This window comes from Anomaloglossus baeobatrachus, chromosome 7 (genome assembly GCF_048569485.1).
Source record: "Anomaloglossus baeobatrachus isolate aAnoBae1 chromosome 7, aAnoBae1.hap1, whole genome shotgun sequence".
In the NCBI taxonomy this organism is placed as follows: Eukaryota; Metazoa; Chordata; class Amphibia; order Anura; family Aromobatidae; genus Anomaloglossus; species Anomaloglossus baeobatrachus.
This window is the reverse complement of record NC_134359.1, coordinates 2,179,166-2,196,775: the sequence shown is the minus strand read 5'-3', so window position 1 is coordinate 2,196,775 and position 17,610 is coordinate 2,179,166. Positions and strand designations below refer to the sequence as shown.

Below are 17,610 nucleotides of genomic sequence, written 5' to 3'. Positions count from 1 at the left end.
GTATACTGATAATATACCCCCAGGCAAGACTCCCGCCTCGGACCACCTGTATACTGATAATATACCCCCAGCCAAGACTCCGGCGTTGGACCCCCTGTATACTGGTAATATACCCCAAGGCACGACTCCCGCCTCAGACCCCCTGTATACTGATAATATACCCCCAGCCAAGACTCCTGCCCCAGACCCCCTGTATACTGATAATATACCCCCAGGCAAAACTCCCGCCTCGGACCCCCTGTATACTGATAATATACCCCCAGCCAAGACTCCTGCCCCAGACCCCCTGTATACTGATAATATACCCCCCAGGCAAAACTCCCGCCTCGGACCCCCTGTATACTGATAATATACCCCCAGCTAAGACTCCTGCCCCGGACCCCCTGTATACTGATAATATACCCCCAGCCAAGACTCCTGCCCCAGACCCCCTGTATACTAATAATATACCCCCAGCCAAGACTCCTGCCCCGGACCCCCTGTATACTGATAATATACCCCCAGCCAAGACTTCTGCCCCGGACCCCCTGTATACTGATAATATACCCCCAGCCATGACTCCTGCCCCGGACCCCCTGTATACTTATAATATACCCCCAGGCAAAACTCCTTCCCCGGACCCCCTGTATAGTGATAATATACCCCCAGCCAAGACTCCTGCCCCGGACCCCCTGTATACTGATAATATACCCCCAGCCAAGACTCCTGCCCCGGACCCCCTGCCTGTATACTGATAATATACCCCCAGCCAAGACTCCTGCCCCGGACCCCCTGTATACTGATAATATACCCCCAGCCAAGACTCCTGCCCCGGACCCCCTGTATACTGATAATATATCCCCAGCCATGACTCCTGCCCCGGACCCCCTGCCTGTATACTGATAATATACCCCCAGCCAAGACTCCTGCCCCGGACCCCCTGTATACTGATAATATACCCCCAGCCAAGACTCCTGCCCCGGACCCCCTGTATACTGATAATATACCCCCAGCCAAGACACCTGCCCCGGACCCCCTGTATACTGATAATATACCCCCAGCCAAGACTCCTGCCTGTATTCTGATAACATATTTCCTGTATATGAGGAGGAGGACACTGACCTGAGGGGTGGCTTGTGTTGTGGACGCTGAATACATGAACCCCCCGACCTATTAGAGGAAAATATGTCAGATAAACTATCACTCATCATTCACACCGGAATAACAAACTGCAGAACATTGGACCACTGAGAGCCTTAGCACCACCACTCCGGATAAATAGTCATCCCCTGTTTCTATCACCCGGGATAAACAGCCATCCCCTGCTAGTATAACCCAGGATAAATAGCCATCCCCTCCTACTATCACCCGGGATAAACAGGCATCCCCTGCTACTATCACCAGGGATAAACAGCCATCCCCTGCTACTATCACCTGGGATAAACAGCCATCCACTGCTACTATCACCCAGGATAAACAGCCATCCCCTGCTACTATCACCCGGGATAAACAGCCATCCCCTGCTACTATCACCCAGGACAAACAGCCATCCCCTGCTACTATCAACTAGGATAAAAAGCCATCCCCTGCTACTATCACCCGGGATAAACAGCCATCCCCTGCTACTATCACCTGGGATAAACAGCCATCCCCTGCTACTATCACCCAGGATAAACAGCCATCCCCTGCTACTATCACCCGGGATAAACAGCCATCCCCTGCTACTATCACCCGGGATAAACAGCCATCCCCTGCTACTATCACCCAGGACAAACAGCCATCCCCTGCTACTATCAACTAGGATAAAAAGCCATCCCCTGCTACTATCACCCGGGATAAACAGCCATCCCCTGCTACTATCACCCAGGACAAACAGCCATCCCCTGCTACTATCAACTAGGATAAAAAGCCATCCCCTGCTACTATCACCCGGGATAAACAGCCATCCCCTGCTACTATCACCCGGGATAAACAGCCATCCCCTGCTACTATCACCCGGGATAAACAGCCATCCCATGCTACTATCAACCGGGATAAACAGCCATCCCCTGCTACTATCACCCGGGATAAACAGCCATCCACTGCTACTATTAGCAGGCAGTGCCAACTGTCATGGCGGCATCAGGATCTGTGGAAACTACAAATTCCTGCACTCTGCCGTCTATCTTCTCTGATGTCTGATCAGCGCAGGGAGATGCAGGTGGCGACTCCCAGACTTAAGCGCGCTTTACACGCTACAACAAATCTAACGATGTGTCGGCGGGGTCACGTCGTAAGTGACCCACATCCGGCATCGTAAGGTACATTGTAGTGTGTGACAGCTACGTGAAATTGCGATTGTGTGACACCCCGGGAACGATGAACAGATCTTACCTGCGTCCCGCGGCTCCCGCCCGCAATGCGGAGGGAAGGACGTGGGCGGGATGTTTACGTCCCACTCATCTCCGCCCCTCCGCTTCTATTGGCCGGCTGCCGTGTGACGTCGCTGTGACGCCGAACGTCCCTCCCACTCCAGGAAGTGGACTTCGCCGCCCACATCAAGGTCGTATGGAAGGGTAAGTACGTGTGACGGCAAATAATAGTTTGTGCGACACAACAAATTGAATGTGCCGCGAATACGATGGGGGCGGGTACGATCGCATGCGATATCGTATGTGATATCATAAGGTGTAAAGAAGGCTTTAAGCATGTTAGCAAGAGTTTATCTCTGCTGGGCTGCTGGTTAATCTCATTGAGCACATGCTGTGGGGGAGCCAGTCATGATTGCTCCCCTCCTATTTGTGCTGGACTATTCCATTAATGTCAGCTATATTTTACCTATACTCGTCTGGTGAGTGTTGTCATCAAAACTTAATGGTGGTTGTTGTGCATATTTGCTGTGAGCAGTAGTGGTGTTAACCCTTGCTGTCTTTTTGTTGCTACCTTCCTGCTCTTGCTTAACTCTTGAGTCTCTCATTGTCAATTATTGTGTGCAGTATGTCGGCTTTTTGGCTTTACCCTTGTCTATACTAAACTGTGTTTCCACCACACTCCTGCCCCATCCTTTCCTGGGGGAATGCAACAGATTAGATATAACCAGGAAAATAGTAAGGCATGGGAATCCGGTGTCTCCACCTTCAGGAGTAATCCGGACGTCAGAAATAGCATGGGGTCCCCTAGCGTGAGGGACATTGTAGGAGCTTTCTGTCCCTCACTATCCTAAGGGGTACTTTGCACACTACGATATCGTTAGCCGATGATAGTGATGCCGAGCTCGATAGTCCCCGCCCCCGTCGCACATGCGATATCTTGTGATAGCTGCTGTAGCGAAAATTATCGCTACGGCAGCTTCACACGCACATACCTGCCCTGCGACGTTGCTCTGGCCGGCAAACCACCTCCTTTCTAAGGAGGCGGGTCGTGCGGCGTCACAGCGACATCACACGGCAGGCGGCCAATAGAAGCAGAGAGGCGGAGATGAGCGGGACGTAAACATCCCGCCCACCTCCTTCCTTCCTCATTGCAGCCGAGACGCAGGTAGGAGATGTTCCTCGCTCCTGCGGCTTCATACACAGCGATGTGTGCTGCCGCAGGAACGAGGAACAACATCGTACCTGTCGCTGCAGCGACATTATGGAAATGCCCGACAAAACACAGATCATACAATTTCGACACTTTTGCGCTCGTTAATCGTAGTAAAAAGGATTCACATACTCCGATGTCAACAGCGAGGCCGGATGTGCGTCACTTTCGCTTTGACCCCCACCGACATTGCACCTGCTATGTTGTAGTGTGCAAAGTACCCCTAACAGTCACCTCATGACAATATCACCCAGATATATAATAATGTCCCCATAATACCAGTGATAGTCAGCCCCTATAGTAACACGAGATAAATTGTCATCTCCTGATAATAACACCTGGGATAAATCCTCCCCCTGTAAAATCACAAACAAAGTCATCTTCCAATAAATTCACCCAGATAAATTGTCATCCCCCAACAACATTAAATAGTTATCCCCTGAAAATATCAACCGGGATATAAAGTCATCCCAAAATAATATCACCCAGATTTTGTCATATTCCCATAAAATCGCCCAGGATATATATCCATGTAACATCACCCAGATAGTAATTCCCCATTAATTTCAACTGGATAAACAGTCATCCGCCTTAGTTTTATGCTCCGGTCCTTTTCCCTGCTGCTATCTCTAAGGGGTACTTTGCACATTGCGACATCACTACTGCGATGTCGTCGGGGTCAAAGCGAAAGTGATGCACATCCGGCGTAAGTAATGATGTCGCAACGTGTGAAGGCTAGATGCACCGATAAACGATTGCAAAAGCGTCGAAAATCAATGATCTGTGTAGTGTCGGTCATTTTTATAATTTCGCTGCAGCGACAGGTACGATGTTGTTCCTCGTTCCTGCGGTAGCATACATCGCTGTGCATGAAGCCACAGGAGCGAGGAACATCTCCTTACCTGCGTCCCGCCTGCAATGAGGAAGGAAGAAGGTGGGCGGGATGTTTACGTCCCGCTCATCTCCGTCCCTCCGCTTCTATTGGACGCCTACCGTGTGACGTCCCTGTGACGCCACATGACCCGCCCCCTTAGGAAGGAGGTGGGTCGCCGCCCAGAGCGACGTCACATGGCAGGTAAGTGCATGTAAAGCTGCTGTATCGATAATGTTCGCTACAGCAGCTATCACAAGATATCACATGTGCGACGGGTGCGGGTACTATCTAGTGATGTCGCAGCGTGAAAAGTACCCCTTAGATTTATACTCCGGTCCTTTTCCCCGGTGCCATCTCTTAGTTTTATGCCTCAATCCTTTTCCCCGGTGCTATCTCTTAGTTTTATGCTCCAGTCCTTTTCCCCGGTGCTATCTCTTAGTTTTATGTTTCAGTCCTTTTCTCCGGTGCTATCTCTTAGTTTTATGCTCCAGTCCTTTTCCCCGCTGCTATCTCTTAGTTTTATGCTCCAGTCCTTTTCCCCGGTGCTATCTCTTAGTTTTATGTTTCAGTCCTTTTCTCCGGTGCTATCCCTTAGTTTTATGCTCCAGTCCTTTTCCCCGGTGCCATCTCTTAGTTTTATGCTCCGGTTCTTTTCCCTGGTGCTATCTCTTAGTTTTATGCTCCAGTCCTTTTCCCCGGTGCTATCTCTTAGTTTTATGCTCCAGTCCTTTTCCCCGGTGCTATCTCTTAGTTTTATGCTCCGGTCCTTTTCCCCGCTGCTATCTCTTAATTTTATGCTCCGGTCCTTTTCCCCGGTGCTATCTCTTAGTTTTATGCTCCACTCCTTTTCCCCGCTGCTATCTCTTAGTTTTATGCGCCACTCCTTTTCCCCGGTGCTATATCTTAGTTTTATGCTCCATTCCTTTTCCCGAGTGCTATCTCTTAGTTTTATGCTCCAGTCCTTTTCCCCGGTGCAATCTCTTAGTTTTATGCTCCAGTCCTTTTCCACGGTGCTATCTCTTAGTTTTATGCTCCAGTCCTTTTCTCCGGTGCTATCTCTTAGTTTTATGCTCCAGTCCTTTTCCCCAGTGCTATCTCTTAGTTTTATGCTCCACTCCTTTTCCCGATGCTATCTCTTAGTTTTATGCTCCGGTCCTTTTCTCCGGTGCTATCTCTTAGTTTTATGCTCCGGTCCTTTTCTCCGGTGCTATCTCTTAGTTTTATGCTCCACTCCTTTTCTCCGGTGCTATCTCTTAGTTTTATGCTCCAGTCCTTTTCCCCGGTGCTATATCTTAGTTTTATGCTCCACTCCTTTTCTCCGGTGCTATCTCTTAGTTTTATACTCCAGTCCTTTTCCCCGGTGCTATCTCTTAGTTTTATGCTCCAGTCCTTTTCCCCGCTGCTATCTCTTAGTTTTATGCTCCAGTCCTTTTCCCCACTGCTATCTCTTAGTTTTATGCTCCAGTCCTTTCCCCCGATGCTATCTCTTAGTTTTATGCTCCAGTCCTTTTCCTCTGTGTTATATCTTAGTTTTATGCTCCAGTCCTTTTCTCTGGTGCTAGCTCTTAGTTTTATGCTCCAGTCCTTTTCCCCGGTGCTATCTCTTAGTTTTATGCTCCAGTCCTTTTCTCCGGTGCTATCTCTTAGTTTTATGCTCCAGTCCTATTCTCCAATGCTCTTAGTTTTATGCTCCAGTCCTTTTCTCCGATGCTCTCTCTTAGTTTTATGCTCCGGTTCTTTTCCCTGCTGCTATCTCTTAGTTTTATGCTCCAGTCCTTTTCCCCGGTGCAATCTCTTAGTTTTATGCTCCAGTCCTTTTCCACGGTGCTATCTCTTAGTTTTATGCTCCAGTCCTTTTCTCCGGTGCTATCTCTTAGTTTTATGCTCCAGTCCTTTTCCCCAGTGTTATCTCTTAGTTTTATGCTCCAGTCCTTTTCCCCGGTGCTATCTCTTAGTTTTATGCTCCAGTCCTTTTCTCCAGTGCTATCTCTTAGTTTTATGCTCCGGTTCTTTTCTCTGGTGCTACCTCTTAGTTTTATGCTCCAGTCCTTTTCCCCAGTGTTATCTCTTAGTTTTATGCTCCAGTCCTTTTCCCCGGTGCTTTCTCTTAGTTTTATGCTCCAGTCCTTTTCCCCGGTGCTTTCTCTTAGTTTTATGCTCCAGTCCTTTCCCCCGATGCTATCTCTTAGTTTTATGCTCCAGTCCTTTTCCTCTGTGTTATATCTTAGTTTTATGCTCCAGTCCTTTTCTCTGGTGCTAGCTCTTAGTTTTATACTCCAGTCCTTTTCCCCGCTGCTATCTCTTAGTTTTATGATCTGGTCCTTTTCCCCGCTGCTATCTCTTAGTTTTATCCTCCGGTCCTTTTCCCCGGTGCTATCTCTTAGTTTTATGCCCCAGTCCTTTTCTCCGGTGCTATCTCTTAGTTTTATTCTCTAGTCCTTTTCCTCGGTGCTATCTCTTAGTTTTATTCTCTAGTCCTTTTCCTCGGTGCTATCGCTTAGTTTTATGCTCCAGTCCTTTCCCCCGATGCTATCTCTTAGTTTTATGCTCCAGTCCTTTTCTCTGGTGCTAGCTCTTAGTTTTATGCTCCGGTTCTTTTCCCTGCTGCTATCTCTTAGTTTTATACTCCAGTCCTTTTCCCCGCTGCTATCTCTTAGTTTTATGCTCTGGTCCTTTTCCCCGCTGCTATCTCTTAGTTTTATCCTCCGGTCCTTTTCCCCGGTGCTATCTCTTAGTTTTATGCCCCAGTCCTTTTCTCTGGTGCTATCTCTTAGTTTTATTCTCTAATCCTTTTCCTCGGTGCTATCGCTTAGTTTTATACTCCAGTCCTTTTCTCCAGTGCGATCTCTTAGTTTTATACTCCAGTCCTTTTCCCCGGTGCTATCTCTTAGTTTTATGCTCCAGTCCTTTTCCCCGCTGCTATCTCTTAGTTTTATGCTCCAGTCCTTTTCCCCGGCGCTATCTCTTAGTTTTATGCTCCAGTCCTTTTCCCCGGTGCTATCTCTTAGTTTTATGCTCTGGTCCTTTTCCCCGCTGCTATCTCTTAGTTTTATGCTCCAGTCCTTTCCCCCGATGCTATCTCTTAGTTTTATGCTCCAGTCCTTTTCTCCGGTGCTATCTCTTAGTTTTATGCTCCAGTCCTTTTCTCCGATGCTCTCTCTTAGTTTTATGCTCCAGTCCTTTTCCTCTGTGTTATATCTTAGTTTTATGCTCCGGTTCTTTTCCCTGCTGCTATCTCTTAGTTTTATGCTCCAGTCCTTTTCCCCGGTGCTATCTCTTAGTTTTATGCTCCAGTCCTTTTCTCCGGTGCTATCTCTTAGTTTTATGCTCCAGTCCTTTTCTCCGATGCTCTCTCTTAGTTTTATGCTCCAGTCCTTTTCCTCTGTGTTATATCTTAGTTTTATGCTCCGGTTCTTTTCCCTGCTGCTATCTCTTAGTTTTATGCTCCAGTCCTTTTCCCCGGTGCTATCTCTTAGTTTTATGCTCCGGTTCTTTTCTCCGATGCTCTCTCTTAGTTTTATGCTCCAGTCCTTTTCCACTGTGCTATCTCTTAGTTTTATGCTCCAGTCCTTTTCTCCGGTGCTATCTCTTAGTTTTATGCTCCGGTTCTTTTCTCTGGTGCTACCTCTTAGTTTTATGCTCCAGTCCTTTTCCCCAGTGTTATCTCTTAGTTTTATGCTCCAGTCCTTTTCCCCGGTGCTTTCTCTTAGTTTTATGCTCCGGTTCTTTTCTCCGGTGCTATCTCTTAGTTTTATGCCCCAGTCCTTTTCTCCGGTGCTATCTCTTAGTTTTATTCTCTAGTCCTTTTCCTCGGTGCTATCGCTTAGTTTTATACTCCAGTCCTTTTCTCCAGTGCGATCTCTTAGTTTTATGCTCCAGTCCTTTTCCCCGCTGCTATCTCTTAGTTTTATGCTCCAGTCCTTTCCCCCGATGCTATCTCTTAGTTTTATGCTCCAGTCCTTTTCCTCTGTGTTATATCTTAGTTTTATGCTCCAGTCCTTTTCTCTGGTGCTAGCTCTTAGTTTTATGCTCCGGTTCTTTTCCCTGCTGCTATCTCTTAGTTTTATGCTCCAGTCCTTTTCCCCGGTGCTATCTCTTAGTTTTATGCTCCAGTCCTTTTCTCGGGTGCTATCTCTTAGTTTTATGCTCCGGTTATTTTCTCTGGTGCTAGCTCTTAGTTTTATGCTCCAGTCCTTTTCCTCTGTGTTATATCTTAGTTTTATGCTCCAGTCCTTTTCTCTGGTGCTAGCTCTTAGTTTTATGCTCCGGTTCTTTTCCCTGCTGCTATCTCTTAGTTTTATGCTCCAGTCCTTTTCCCCGGTGCTATCTCTTAGTTTTATGCTCCAGTCCTTTTCTCCGGTGCTATCTCTTAGTTTTATGCTCCGGTTCTTTTCTCTGGTGCTATCTCTTAGTTTTATGCTCCAGTCCTTTTCCCCAGTGTTATCTCTTAGTTTTATGCTCCAGTCCTTTTCCCCGGTGCTATCTCTTAGTTTTATGCTCCAGTCCTTTTCTCCAGTGCTATCTCTTAGTTTTATGCTCCGGTTCTTTTCTCTGGTGCTAGCTCTTAGTTTTATGCTCCAGTCCTTTTCCCCGGTGCTTTCTCTTAGTTTTATGCTCCAGTCCTTTTCTCCGGTGCTATCTCTTAGTTTTATGCTCCGGTTCTTTTTTCCGGTGCTATCTCTTAGTTTTATGCTCCGGTTCTTTTCTCTGGTGCTAGCTCTTAGTTTTATGCTCCAGTCCTTTTCCCCAGTGTTATCTCTTAGTTTTATGCTCCAGTCCTTTTCCCCGGTGCTTTCTCTTAGTTTTATGCTCCAGTCCTTTTCTCCGGTGCTATCTCTTAGTTTTATGCTCCGGTTCTTTTCCCTGGTGCTATCTCTTAGTTTTATGCTCCAGTCCTTTTCTCCGGTACTATCTCTTAGTTTTATGCTCCGGTTCTTTTCTCTGGTGCTATCTCTTAGTTTTATGCTCCACTCCTTTTCCCCAGTGCTATCTCTTAGTTTTATGCTCCAGTCCTTTTCTCCAGTGCTATCTCTTATTTTAGTCCTCGCTTAGTCCTCCATGAGTCCTGCACCTACACACTATACAGGAGGAGACGGCACAGCTTACACAGGAAAACTCCTCTAGGATGTCCTCCATGAGTCCTGCACCCACACACTATGGAGTATATTCTATGTGTCGCACCATAGGTGCAGAGGTCAGTGTATAATCCTTGGTGGGCCGCGGTTCTCTGCGTTATTGGGGTCTTACCTTTGCAATGCAGCAGGAAGAGATGGTTGAACGGACTGAACTTTGCATTGAAGAACGTGCATTGGTCGCTGACAACTCCACAAGAAAGGCAGTGACGGCTCAGTAACCCGGAGGTGAACACACTGAAACAACAACAATAAGCATGGCCTATGTAAAAGAAAAGGGACCCCCAAATCCATGGAATATAAAGGGGTTGTCACTATACAAAGGAAAACTCTGGTGTCATTCCAGCTCAGCCATAGTCTTCAGAATGGAGGCCCTCACTAATGATGTACAGCAATACCCATCACCCCACACACGGGTCACCCCTACAGTAATACCTATCACCCCACACACAGGTCACCCCCACAGTAATACCTATCACCCCACACACGGGTCACCTCTACAGTAATGCCCATCACCCCACACACAGGTCATCCCTACAGTAACACCCATCACCCCGACACACGAATCACCTCTACAGTAATACCCATCACCCAACACACGGGTCACCCCTACAGTAATACCCATCACCTCACACACGGGTCACCCCCACAGTAATACCTATCACCCCACACACGGGTCACCTCTACAGTAATACCCATCACCCCACACACGGATCACCCCCACAGTAATACCTATCACCCCACACACGGGTCACCTCTACAGTAATACCCATCACCCCACACACGGGTCACCCCCACAGTAATACCTATCACCCCACACACGGGTCACCTCTACAGTAATACCCATCACCTCACACACGGGTCACCCCCACAGTAATACCTATCACCCCACACACGGGTCACCCCTACAGTAATACCTATCACCCCACACACAGGTCACCCCCACAGTAATACCTATCACCCCACACACAGGTCACCCCCACAGTAATACCTATCACCCCACACACGGGTCACCTCTACAGTAATGCCCATCACCCCACACACAGGTCACCCCTACAGTAACACCCATCACCCCGACACACGAATCACCTCTACAGTAATACACATCACCCCACACATGGGTCACCTCTACAGTAATACCCATCACCCAACACAGGGGTCACCCCTACAGTAATACCCATCACCCCACACACGGGTCACCTCTACAGTAATACCCATCACCCCACACACGGGTCACCCCCACAGTAATACCTATCACCCCACACACGGGTCACCTCTACAGTAATACCCATCACCCCACACACGGGTCACCCCCACAGTAATACCTATCACCCGACACACGGGTCACCTCTACAGTAATACCTATCACCTCACAGACGAGTCACCCCTACAGTAATACCTATCACCCCACACACGGGTCACCTCTACAGTAATACCCATCACTCCACACACGGGTCACCACTACAGTAATATCCATCACCTCACACACGGGTCACCACTACAGTAATACCTATCACCTCACACACGGGTCACCCCTACAGTAATACCCATCACCTCACACACGGGTCACCACTACAGTAATACCCATCACTACACACAGGTCACCCCTACAGTAATACCCATCACTACACACACAGGTCATCCCTACAGTAATACCCATCACCCTACACACAGGTCACCTCTACAGTAATACCCATCACCTCACACACGGGTCACCTCTACAGTAATACCAATCACCCCACACACGGGTCACCCCTACAGTAATACCCATCACCTCACACACTGATCACCTATACAGTAATACCCATCACTTCACACACAGGTCATCCCTACAGTAATACCCATCACCCCCCACACGGGTCACCCCTACAGTAATACCGATCACACCACACATTGTGTCACCTCTATAGTAATACCCATCACCTCACACACGGGTCACCTCTACAGTAATACCCATCACCCCACACACGGGTCACCCCTACAGTAATACCCATCACCTCACACATTGATCACCTATACAGTAATACCCATCAACCCACACATGGGTCACCCCTACAGTAATACCCATCACTATACACACACACACGGGTCACCCCTACAGTAATACCCATCACCTTACACACTGATCACCTCTACAGTAATACCCATCACCTCACACACAGGTCATCCCTACAGTAATACCCATCACCCCCCACACGGGTCACCTCTACAGTAACACCCATCACACCACACATTGTGTCACCTCTATAGTAATACCCATCACTACACACACTGATCACCTCTACAGTAATACCCATCACCCCACACACAGGTCTTCCCTACAGTAATACCCATCACCCCACACACAGGTCACCTCTACAGTAATACCATCACCCCACACACACGGGTCACCTCTACAGTAATACCCATTACCTCACACACGGGTCACCTCTACAGTAATACCTATCACCTCACACACGGGTCACCCCTACAGTAATACCCATCACCTCACACACGGGTCACCCCTACAGTAATACCCATCACCCCACACACGGATCACCCCTACAGTAAGACCCATCACCTCAAACACGGGTCACCCCTACAGTAATACCCATCACCCCACACACAGGTCACCTCTACAGTAACACCCATCACCTCACACACGGGTCACCTCTACAGTAATACCCCTCACCTCACACACGGGTCACCCCTACAGTAACACCCATCACCCCACACACAGGTCACCCCTACAGTAACACCCATCACCTCACACACTGATCACTTCTACAGTAATACCCATCACCCCGCACACAGGTCATCCCTACAGTAATACCCATCACCTCACACACAGGTCACCCCTACAGTAATGCCCATCACCTCACACAAGGGTCACCACTACAGTAATACCCATCACTCCACACACACGGGTCACCTCTACAGTAATACCCATCACCTCACACACGGGTCACCCCTACAGTAATACCCATCACCCCGACACACAGGTCATCCCTACAGTAATACCCATCACCTCACACACTGATCACCTCTACAGTAACACCCATGACCCCACACATTGTGTCACCTCTATAGTAATACCCATCACTACACACACAGGTCATCCCTACAGTAATACCCATCACACCACACACAGGTCTCACCTCTACAGTAATACCCATCACCCCACACACAGGTCACCCCTACAGTAATACCCATCACCTCACACACTGATCACCTCTACAGTAATACCTATCACCCTACACACAGGTCATCCCTACAGTAATACCCATCACCCCACACACAGGTCTCACCTCTACAGTAATACCCATCACCTCACACACAGGTCATCCCTACAGTAATACCCATCACCCCACACACAGGTCACCTCTACAGTAATACCCATCACCCCACACACACGGGTCACCTCTACAGTAATATAAATTACCTCACACACGGGTCACCTCTACAGTAATACCCATCACCCCACACACACGGGTCACCTCTACAGTAATACCCATTACCTCACACACGGGTCACCTCTACAGTAATACCCATCACCTCACACACGGGTCACCCCCACAGTAATACCCATCACCTCACACACAGGTCACCTCTACAGTAATACCCATCACCCTACACACGGGTCATCTCTACAGTAATACCCATCACCCCACACACGGGTCACCTCTACAGTAATGCCCATCACCCCACACACAGGCACCCCTACAGTAATACCCATCACCTCACACACAGGTCACCCCTACAGTAACACCCATCACCCCGACACACAAATCGCCTCTACAGTAATACCCATCACCCCACACACGGGTCACCTCTACCGTAATACCCATCACCCAACACACGGGTCACCTCTACAGTAATACCCATCACCTCACACACGGGTCACCTCTACAGTAATACCCATCACCTCACACACGGGTCACCCCTACAGTAATACCCATCACCCCGACACACAGGTCATCCCTACAGTAATACCCATCACCTCACACACTGATCACCTCTACAGTAACACCCATCACACCACACATTGTGTCACCTCTATAGTAATACCCATCACTACACACACAGGTCACCCCTACAGTAATACCCATCACACCACACACAGGTCCATCCCTACAGTAATACCCATCACACCACACACAGGTCTCACCTCTACAGTAATACCCATCACCCCACACACAGGTCACCCCTACAGTAATACCCATCACCTCACACACTGATCACCTCTACAGTAATACCTATCACCCTACACACAGGTCATCCCTACAGTAATACCCATCACCCCACACACAGGTCACTTCTACAGTAATACCCATCACCCCACACACACGGGTCACCTCTACAGTAATACCCATTACCTCACACACGGGTCACCTCTACAGTAATACCCATCACCTCACACACGGGTCACCCCTACAGTAATACCCATCACCTCACACACGGGTCACCTCTACAGTAATACCCATCACCCCAGACACAGGTCACCCCTACAGTAATATCCATCACCCCACACACGGGTCACCTCTACAGTAATACCCATCACCTCAAACACGGGTCACCTCTACAGTAATACCCATCACCTCACACACGGGTCACCCCTACAGTAATACCCATCACCTCACACACGGGTCACCTCTACAGTAATACCCATCACCCCACACACAGGTCACCTCTACAGTAATACCCATCACCTCACACACAGGTCACCTCTACAGTAATACCCATTACCTCTCACACAGGTCACCTCTACAGTAATACCCATCACCTCACACACGGGTCACCCCTACAGTAATACCCATCACCCCACACACGGGTCACCCCTACAGTAATACCCATCACCTCACACACTGATCACCTCTACAGTAATACCCATCACCCCACACACGGGTCACCTCTACAGTAATACCCATCACCTCAAACACGGGTCACCTCTACAGTAATACCCATCACCTCACACACGGGTCACCTCTACAGTAATACCCATCACCCCACACAGGGGTCACCCCTACAGTAACACCCATCACCTCTCACACAGGTCACCTCTACAGTAATACCCATCACCCCACACACAGGTCACCTCTACAGTAATACCCATCACCTCACACACAGGTCACCTCTACAGTAATACCCATCACCTCACACACGGGTCACCCCTACAGTAACACCCATCACCTCACACAGGGGTCACCCCTACAGTAACACCCATCACCTCACACACAGGTCACCCCTACAGTAACACCCATCACCCCACACACGGGTCACCCCTACAGTAACACCCATCACCTCACACACAGGTCACCCCTACAGTAAAACCCATCACCCCACACAGGGGTCACCCCTACAGTAACACCCATCACCTCACACACAGGTCACCCCTACAGTAACACCCATCACCTCACACACAGGTCACCCCTACAGTAACACCCATCACCCCACACACGGGTCACCCCTACAGTAACACCCATCACCTCACACACGGGTCACCCCTACAGTAACACCCATCACCCCACACAGGGGTCACCCCTACAGTAACACCCATCACCTCACACACAGGTCACCCCTACAGTAACACCCATCACCCCACACAGGGGTCACCCCTACAGTAACACCCATCACCTCACACACAGGTCACCCCTACAGTAACACCCATCACCTCACACACAGGTCACCCCTACAGTAACACCCATCACCCCACACAGGGGTCACCCCTACAGTAACACCCATCACCTCACACATGGGTCACCCCTACAGTAACACCCATCACCCCACACAGGGGTCACCCCTACAGTAACACCCATCACCTCACACACAGGTCACCCCTACAGTAACACCCATCACCTCACACACAGGTCACCCCTACAGTAACACCCATCACCCCACACAGGGGTCACCCCTACAGTAATGCCCATCACCTCACACATTGATCACCTATACAGTAATACCCATCACCTCACACACGGGTCACCCCTCCAGTAACACCCATCACCCCACACAGGGGTCACCCCTACAGTAACACCCATCACCTCACACACAGGTCACCCCTACAGTAACACCCATCACCCCACACAGGGGTCACCCCTACAGTAACACCCATCACCTCACACACAGGTCACCCCTACAGTAACACCCATCACCTCACACACAGGTCACCCCTACAGTAACACCCATCACCCCACACAGGGGTCACCCCTACAGTAACACCCATCACCCCACACAGGGGTCACCCCTACAGTAACACCCATCACCTCACACACAGGTCACCCCTACAGTAACACCCATCACCTCACACACAGGTCACCTCTACAGTAATACCCATCACCTCACACACGGGTCACCCCTACAGTAATACCCATCACCTCACACACGGGTCACCCCTACAGTAATACCCATCACCCCACACACACAGGTCACCTCTACAGTAATACCCATCACACCACGCACAGGTCACCCTTATAGTAAGTCACATCACCATGCAGAAAGGTCACCTGTAGAGTTGCCGTCCCCGGGATGAGTCTTCGGTGCTGAGGAAATACCTATGAATGAGTAGATAATGTGAAGATACAACTCGCGGTTGTGTGTAATGGATAATGAAGACGACCTCTACATGTCTAGATCCCTGTAATTCTGGAGGGAGAGGGGAATGGAAAGTGCTGTGAAGATGGAGATGTCCCTGTTCCTGGGATATAGTGGATGATGGAGACGACCTCTACATGTGACTCATGGATGATAGAGAGAACATCTACACGTGACTGTGTGATGGATGATGGAGACGACCTCTGCACATGGCTGTGTGTGATGGAATTATAGTATGGTAGAGTTGGAAGGGACATCAAGGGCCATTGGGTCTAACCCCCTACGAGTGCAGTTTTCCCAAATCATCCCAGCTATGTTTATCCAGCTTCCACTTGAAGATTTCCATTAATAGAGCACTCACCACCTCCCGTGGTAGCTTGTTCCACCCTGACTGCCTTCATTCCCTCCCGTTCCACTCTGGCTGCCCTCACTACCTCGTGTAGCCACCTGTACCCCTCTGACTGTCCTCACTACCTCCCATGGCCGCCTGTTCCACTGTGACTGCCCTCACTGTCAGAAAGTTTTTCCTTATGTCTATTCTGAATCTCCTTTCTTCTAATTTCATCCCATTGCTTCTTGTACTTTCTTGTACTAATGAGAATAAAGAGGTTCCCTCTGCACTGTGACCACTTCTCAGACATTTGTAGACCACTATTAAGTCTCCTCTCACCCTTCTCTTTAGTTCTTGTAGCTGGTCTTCATATGACATGGTTTGCAGAGCTTCTACCATGTTGGTTGCTCTTCTCTGGACTTGCTCCAATATATAGATGGTTTTCTTAAATTGGGGTGCCCAGAACTGTACCCAGCATTTCAGGTGTGGTCTGACCAGGGCAGAGTATAGGGGAATAATTACCGCTCTTGATCTAGTCTTGATACATCAGAGAAATTTGTTGGCAGCCTCTGGTAGTCCTTGTGGAACTATATAAACCAGCCAGAACAAGCGAGGTTCTGGGCGTGCGAGGTGCTTCAGCAAAGTGTGGGCCTTTCAGATAAGTGTGGCATAGTTTAAACACAATCTCATAGTTTGACACAAGAACATAGTTTGAATTTATCCTTATACGTTTCCCGTTGGTTTTTTTCTCTTTGTTTTTCTACTTTACTGCTTATCCCCATTTAATAGGTGCTCCATGGACAATGCTACCAGGTGTGTATCTTGTCAGATGTATGCATGCCTTGAGCAGCCGTTCGAAGGTAATTATGTCTGCACTCGATGCAAGCATGTTGCGTATTTGGAAGCCAAGGTAACTGATCTAAATAAGCAGCTTGCAACACTCAGGAGCATTGCAAACCTGGAGAGGAGTTTAGAGCTCACTGAGCTTTCTCTGGCTGGGGCCCGTGCTATGGAGGAGGGTGGAGGTGGGGAAGATAAGGACCCAGAGGTAGGTAGCTGGGTAACAGTTATGCGGACGTCACACGATACGATCTATCGTGCGATCGCACGAGCGATCGTACCCACCCCCGTCGTTTGTGCGTCAAGGGCAATTAGTTGCCCGT

The 17,610-nt window shown here is 49.0% G+C and overlaps 1 protein-coding gene across 1 annotated transcript in view; it reads right to left on the bottom strand.

The window, feature by feature from the left end:
- The window catches only part of DPP10 (dipeptidyl peptidase like 10), a 425,891-nt gene that overhangs the window by 121,180 nt on the left and 287,101 nt on the right, over positions 1 to 17,610 (bottom strand). Inside the window, exons 14-16 of the mRNA XM_075318715.1 lie at positions 16,029 to 16,076; positions 9,662 to 9,783; positions 1,102 to 1,149 (exon numbers count right to left, since the gene is read on the bottom strand). Of these exons, the coding sequence (XP_075174830.1) occupies positions 1,102 to 1,149; positions 9,662 to 9,783; positions 16,029 to 16,076 (218 nt within the window). The remainder of the gene's footprint in view (positions 1 to 1,101; positions 1,150 to 9,661; positions 9,784 to 16,028; positions 16,077 to 17,610) is intronic.